Below are 7156 nucleotides of genomic sequence, written 5' to 3'. Positions count from 1 at the left end.
ATTTTTAATAAACTATATATTTTATAGATATGGTACTTTAATAAAATACTTGTTATATTTTATAAAAATTCTTTAATTTTGAATAATTCAAATGATTATCTAGTCTTAATGTAAATTTAGATCTCGCTCTACCGCATGACGCTGCATTCAACACGTACATTTTAATTTATAATTCTGTTGAGAACGCACTTTTTGATGTTATTGTTTGTTTAATTAAATAAACTCCTATCAGTAGGTATATAAATAAAAATTTGTCACTGAAAAATCTGAAAATTATTGATCAATTAATTTGCATTGAACACCAAACTTTAGTCGTACACATGACAGATGACTATGACTGTACGTTTAGCAGATACCAGATATTATCCATGTGTTCAATTGTGGGATTGCGAAAATATTTAAAAAATCACTATAAATTTTTGTATAATTTATTCGTTGTTTGTTTTTTTTTATTTATTTGCGGTGTAATCGAAAAAGACTTATTTAAATATATTTCTATTACTATTACCATGAGATAAAGTTAAAAAATAAAAATTGTTTATATAAGTAACATCTAAATAACTTTTTTGTGACTTACTGTGGCAAGTAATTTTTATTTATAAGTAACTCTTTTATGTTAAACACTTTTATTTGTAAATAAAATTATATTTACTACCAGTGACAGATTCAGCATTTTTTGGTGTTTGAGGTAGCTGATTTCCAGACATGGAGCAAACTCCAAACACTTGTATGTTTATACTTATGTCTAATAATGATGCTTTGCAAAAAACTGCGATAATTGGAGGCAGTATCTGAATATGGTTGAACTTTTCCAAAATTATCCTTCGCGTGCCATGTGGAGAACGTGGATTAGTTTCATATGATTTAAATTTGAATCTAATCTTCTGATGAATCCGGTTGCTTAAATTTTACATAATTTAAAATACATTGTTTTATAATTAGAACATTTATTTAATAACTATTTTTGCGTCAAATACCAGAAAATTTCTGATTTTTGACACAAAAGATAAAACAGCGCACGAAGTTAAATTAAACATTCAAACACAATGTATGACATACAATGATGAACGATAAAATTATTTTAAAATAAGCATTTATGCTCCTAAATGACAATACCCAGTGAAATGACAATACCCAGTGGGTTGATCTACTATGATTAAATAGGATAATCTACAATGATTGGTGGGATGGTCTACATTGACGGAGTTATACTGTTAAAACCATTTCATTAATTAAAAGGTATTTTAGACCTGTTTCATAGGTACCCTCTAGGTAATATAAGACCTCATATCTTATCTCGTAACATTTTTTATTTATTTTGGAAGCAGTCCACATGCACATTTTAAAACTATCAAAACTTAAATCATTTGTTGGTAGCTTTTTGAAAAAAAAATACCTCCAAGATTTGTTATAACTAAAGATTAGGCTCCCTTTGACTCACCTTCAGACTGTAGCAAGGAAATCAAATAGCGATATATAATTTGTTTGGTAGTTTGACCTGCTATGTTACTTTTATTGAGGGGGTTAAGGCAATTTTACAGAAACACAGTGGCTTTGTCTAAAGTTTTGGATTTGGAAGTATTTTTCTAGATCGGAAATATTTACATAAATATTACATTTAACTAAAACTATAAAAGTATATATAATTTTTTTCCTATGATTTGATTTTTTTTTCCAAGGATTGCTCAATCCAATACCCTAAACTTTCATTCAACTTACTTAAGAATAATATTTTTATAAGCACAGTTAAAATGTTAACCGTTGATTTTTAAAAAATACAAACTTTTCTCTTTCTATAACAATAAACTCTTTTCCATGCTGCTCCACTATATGAGCTTTAAGAATAATGTTTGAACCAAGGTCTCTGAAACTTTGTATAAATTTTTACAAATAGAAACACCTTATCAGTGTTCTTAAACAAATTTTCAAACAAGCACTTTGAAACTCTACATTTATACTTATCAGAATTTATTTCGCTTTTCTTTTCACCAAAATGCAGATCTGGCTCTGAATTCAAATTATTTGATAACTTTTAGATAACCCTGCTCTCCATTTACTCCCACCTTAACACCTACATTCTCTGATGTAAAAGATCTATGCTGTAAAACTGTTTCAACTAATCATCAACATTATTGCATATAACAGTAATAATTCTTAAAGCATACTGAACAATAAAAAAACAACATTTAGTCATTTAATGATATTTTATTTTACATTATCAACTTTCAACATTAGTCAAAATAAAATATTGTAATAAATTACTATTATAAATGATTATCTCCAATATCTTTGCAGTTCAGAATTAAAGATTTGATTGTTTAGACTGAACTAAGCATCAAACAAAAAAAATTTTATTTCCAGAATAATAAAAATAAAAACTTAATTGGTGATTTTATTGGCTTCTTTGAGAATAAAAGCTCTTTTATCCTTTAAACTCACAAGATTTTTTCCGAACGTAGAAAAAAACATTTAAGATAAAGATGTTTGTCAACAGAGTAGTTTTCCCAAAATTACTTCTTGAAAAGGATTTCAAAGTTTTCCATTATATTAGACTTGCTTTATTGCTTTTGAACTGAACGCACCTTTATTATAAATAAATAAAATTCATTGTGTGTCCAGCCTAAATGCAATATTATAACGTTAATTGTTATTTTTTATTATTATTATTCAGTGATCAAATACAAATACAATAATCTATTTATAATTTGATGAAGAGGTGCTACACTAGGTCCCCCTATGCTGACGAACATGGAGATACAGAAGCTACAGACAAAGCAGCAATTGTATCTATAAAGTTACTTTCTTATGTTGTTTTTGAAAGCGTTGATGGATTGAGCGTTCATTGCTTCTTGCGAAAGCGCATTCCATGGGGCGACAATTCTATTTGGAAAAAAAGTTATACCGCTCCTCGCAGTTTTTTACCATCTGACGTTCTAGTTTATGGTTATGGCCTCTTAGAATAAACTTATTTTTACTTTTTGAAATTTTTTACGGGACGACAAAACTAACAAGCTCGAGTTAACGAGTGTGTTGAATTGCTCGATAAGATCTGCTCTTTTGCGGCGTTCTTCAAGAGTTGTTAAACCGAGCCGTTGGAGTCGATCTTCATAGGTCATGTGTTTAATAGTCAATATTGTTTTTGTTGATCGATGTTGGACTTGCTCGAGAATGGCAATGTCTGATTTTAAATGCGGTGACCAGGCTTGTACAGCAAACTCAAGATGGGGGCGAATGTAAGTGAGATACAGAGTGCGCCATAAATAAAAACTGCGACTGCGAAATGTTTTTTTGAGTCGCCCTAGCACTCTATTTGCTACTGATGCGGCTGACTCTATTTGCGGTCTAACGTTAAGGTCATTCGAGACCATCACACCAAGGTCTCTTTCGACTGCGGTTTCTTCGAGAGGACGACGGGTGCCGTCGACGTTTGACATTGAGTATTTGTACGTTGACTTGTTACATCCGCGCCCAACATGCATTACTTTGCATTTCTCAACATTGAAATGCAAGAGCCAAATATGTGACCATTTCACTGCTCTGTTAACGTCATCTTGGAGAGTGATGTTGTCCGACTCCTTTTTAATTATCCCTATTATTTTGCTGTCGTCGGCAAACAGTTTCATATGATGAGTAATACTGTCCGGCAGGTCGTTTACAAAGATTACGAATAGCAATGGGTCCAAGACCAAGCCTTTGAGGCACTCCACTAGTGACTGCTTTCCATTCAGAAGTAATGTCGTTTATAACCACTCGTTGACATTGATTGCTTAGCCAAGCTGCGATCCAGTCAAGAAGAGCGCCTTGAATACCGTACGCTCTCAGCTTATGAAGAAGGCGTTTATGTGGTACTTTGTCAAACGCCTTTGCAAAGTCTGTGTAAATGACGTCTACTGCGTGTCTGCAGTGAGTTGCTTCCGTCATGATATCCCGAGTTTCTAAAAGGTTTGATACACATCCTTTACGATGAACAAAGCCATGCTGATTTGGAGAAATTAGACCTTTAGCAACGCAGTGTTCCATTATTCTTTTTTGTAAGTTATAAGCTTTTTGTAAGTTATAAGTTAATAATTTATTATTTTATAATATAATATTATAAGATAATAAATTAATAATTTATAATGATTAACGTTATTATTATAATTATTATTAACTTATATAATTATATTATTAAATAATAATATAATATAGTTATATTAATATAAATAAAATGAATGATATAATTATATAATTAAATTATTTAATAATAAAATAACATTATTTATTTTATTTATATTTATATTTATTTATACTAATATAATTATATTATATTAATATTTAATAATAATTTAAGAAAAAAACAAACTATATTTTACTCATAATCACAACAGGCCGGATGAATAAAAACGAGCAATTGCTTTTACTTAGTAATTGGTCAGCTTTACGTGAATAAAATCTTAAGGAATTTTTGCCAAGTAATTGGTCAGCTTTACGTGAATAAAATCTTAAAGAATTTTTGCTAAGTTTTTATTCACGTAAAGCTGAGCAATTACTAAGTAAATTGCTTAACTTTACGTGAAAATTTGGGCGAAACTTTTTTAAGTTTTTATTTTCGTAAAGCTGACCAATTACTGAGTAAAAGCAATTGCTCATTTTTATTCACCCGGCCTAACGAGTTTTTAAAATAATTTGTATATTATGTTTTAAAAAATGCATAATATACAAATTATTATATCAACTCGTTGTGATTATGAGTAAAGTATAGTTTTTTTTTCTTAATTCAGAACTAGTCCTAACATTTTCCATTTGTTCTAACAGAACTAAAGATAAAAAGTATGAAGAAAACGCTTTTACTTTATCGTTACAGCCATTGTTATTATATTTAGGCTTTTAAAGCAATGTCATAATTGACTAATAGTTGTTTACTAATAGTCAACAACTATTAGTCAATCAGAAACCACTTTTACTTAATGTGATGTAAAAACGTGAGTTACTTTTAAGCGTAAATTACTTTACATAACTTATATAAAAATATATAATTTACTTACATTTAAAAGTAATTCTTTTTTTTTTTTACGTAAATTATATAACGTGTAAAACTTAATTACTTAAGTTAAGTTTTTTAAATGAGTAGCTGTTACTTGAAAAAGTAATTTACTTTTACAAGTAAAAGTTATTTGCATTTTTACTTTTACTTGTAAATGTAACTAACTTTTAATGGTAAGTCGCGTAAAGTAAATTACTTTGAAAAGTAATTTTGGTTATAATTATGTAAAAAATTTACATCGTAATGTAATTTACTTTTCAAATGTAAAAAAAGTCGTTCATGAAGTAATCTCACGTAAATATAATATTTAAAAAACATTACACTTACTTTAAAAACTACATCATAACAACAAATTACTTTTACGTGTAAAAGTAACTAATTAGGAAAAACAGCTTACATAAATGTAATTTAAAAAAAAATTGTAATTTGTAATGAAAAATAAAAGTAATTTTTTTCTTTGAAATTTTATACTTTACTTGGTAAGTAAGTAAAATGTAAGTTATATACTTAATATTTTTTCAAAGAACAGTCATTTCATGTTGATTTGTTTGAGTTGAGTTGCCTGTTTGGGGCACTTCTAGGTAATACTTCAGGTAATACTCTGATATATGTGGACAGTGTTTGTGGTTGGGCATCGGGAAAGGATTTTTTTTCCACCAATATTATAAAGATTCTTAGCAAAAAAGCTTTGAAAAAGCATTTTTATGATTTACTTGTTTTAGAATTAATTTTTTGTCAGTAGGATACAGGTAAGTGGCCCTGATAAAAATTTACAGTAAAGGATAAAGGAGCCAGGCATATTTGTAGCTATGCAGCTGCTTTTCGCTTCTCTTTTTCAGCGAGGTTGTTGTCAGGGCAGTCCCGAAGAGGTCTTTCGTTGGAAAGAGGGGGGGGGGGGGTCGTATATGTTTTTTGCCCACAAGAAAAACACACACACACAAAAAAAAAGGTCCTTGATATTTGACATTTTCCAACTATACTTCAAAATTTGCCAACTGAAATGCTAAATGTACAAATGTGCTAACTCAAATGCATATATATCAGCTTGGGGGAGGGGGATACCCTTTCACCCCCCAGTTCGGGTTGGCCCTGGTCAGCACTGGTCGTAACAACCACTCTAATAGAAATGAAAATTAATTAATTTTTTTTTTTGTTTATTTATTAATAGCTAATCATAAAACTGTTGTCTGGAATGAACTAATTTCAATTAGTCTATTCCAGACAATAATTATTCCTTTATTATTTTATTATCTAACAATTATTCTAGTTAGTCATTTCCAGAAATTACTTTTATTTAGGTTAGACTAGTTTTAAACAACCACGCTGAATAAAGGAAGCCAAAACACACAACTTAGAATAAAATTGCAAAATGTAGAGGCATTTTCAAAGTAAGAACATTAAACCAGACAGTCTTTTAAAAAAAACTTTTAAATAGTTGATGTAAATAACATCAAGATTAATTTAAAAAGTTAAAAAGTAGAAGTAATTAACTTAAAAAAAGTTTATAACCACAACAACCGCTTATTTTAATTTATTTAGTATAGCGAATTTAGAAGGATGCACAGGTGTGCCAAAATTTAAAAAAATTTTTGTTCAACGTAGGTTTAATGGTAATAGTTGTTTTCCATACTTATCAAAAAAAAAGGATATTTTTTAGCCACTAGCTTTTATATTAAATTTTATATGGCCTGTTGAAGTTAATTTTTTTGCAAGATTTGTAAGTTTTAAAATAAAATATATGTGCTGCTACACAGAAACTGTCAACTATTTTTTAATTAAAATTATTTGCGCTATAATTTTTTTATATATTGATAGATTGATACTCTTTGAAGCAAAATAACTACCCTGCAAATTTTTTGCTTGTTAGTAAGAAATTTTATTTAATTTTTAAGATGATGTGTTTTTACAGGTTTTTTTAGTGTAACTTTTTGCTTACTTTATTTAATTAAAAAAACCTCCAATATCCTCCAGTCTGATGCTTTAAAATCTTTTAATGCATTAAAATCTTTACTAAGTATATATGTTATAATTTAAAGTTAGTTTTAGCTTCAACAAAGTACCACCTTGCCCAAAAATTAACTTTTAGGTAGCAGGTTATAACTAAAATTTTGCCCGCGACAAACAAATCACGAG

The 7156-nt window shown here is 28.9% G+C and overlaps 1 protein-coding gene across 1 annotated transcript; it reads right to left on the bottom strand.

Moving 5' to 3' along the window:
- Positions 1-3579: 3579 nt before the first annotated feature.
- LOC136091993 (uncharacterized) lies at positions 3580-4020 on the bottom strand. Its single transcript, XM_065819714.1, has one exon. The coding sequence runs from the start codon at positions 4018-4020 to the stop codon at positions 3580-3582; it is 441 nt and encodes a 146-aa protein (XP_065675786.1).
- Positions 4021-7156: the final 3136 nt, after the last annotated feature.

Source organism: Hydra vulgaris, chromosome 15 (assembly GCF_038396675.1).
Source record: "Hydra vulgaris chromosome 15, alternate assembly HydraT2T_AEP".
Classification (NCBI taxonomy): Eukaryota; Metazoa; Cnidaria; class Hydrozoa; order Anthoathecata; family Hydridae; genus Hydra; species Hydra vulgaris.
This window is presented reverse-complemented; position numbering and strand designations above follow the sequence as displayed.

Bases quoted from the DNA above. Each gene is read 5' to 3' on its own strand.
- LOC136091993 (XM_065819714.1), bottom strand. From the start codon at position 4,020: ATGGAACACTGCGTTGCTAAAGGTCTAATTTCTCCAAATCAGCATGGC.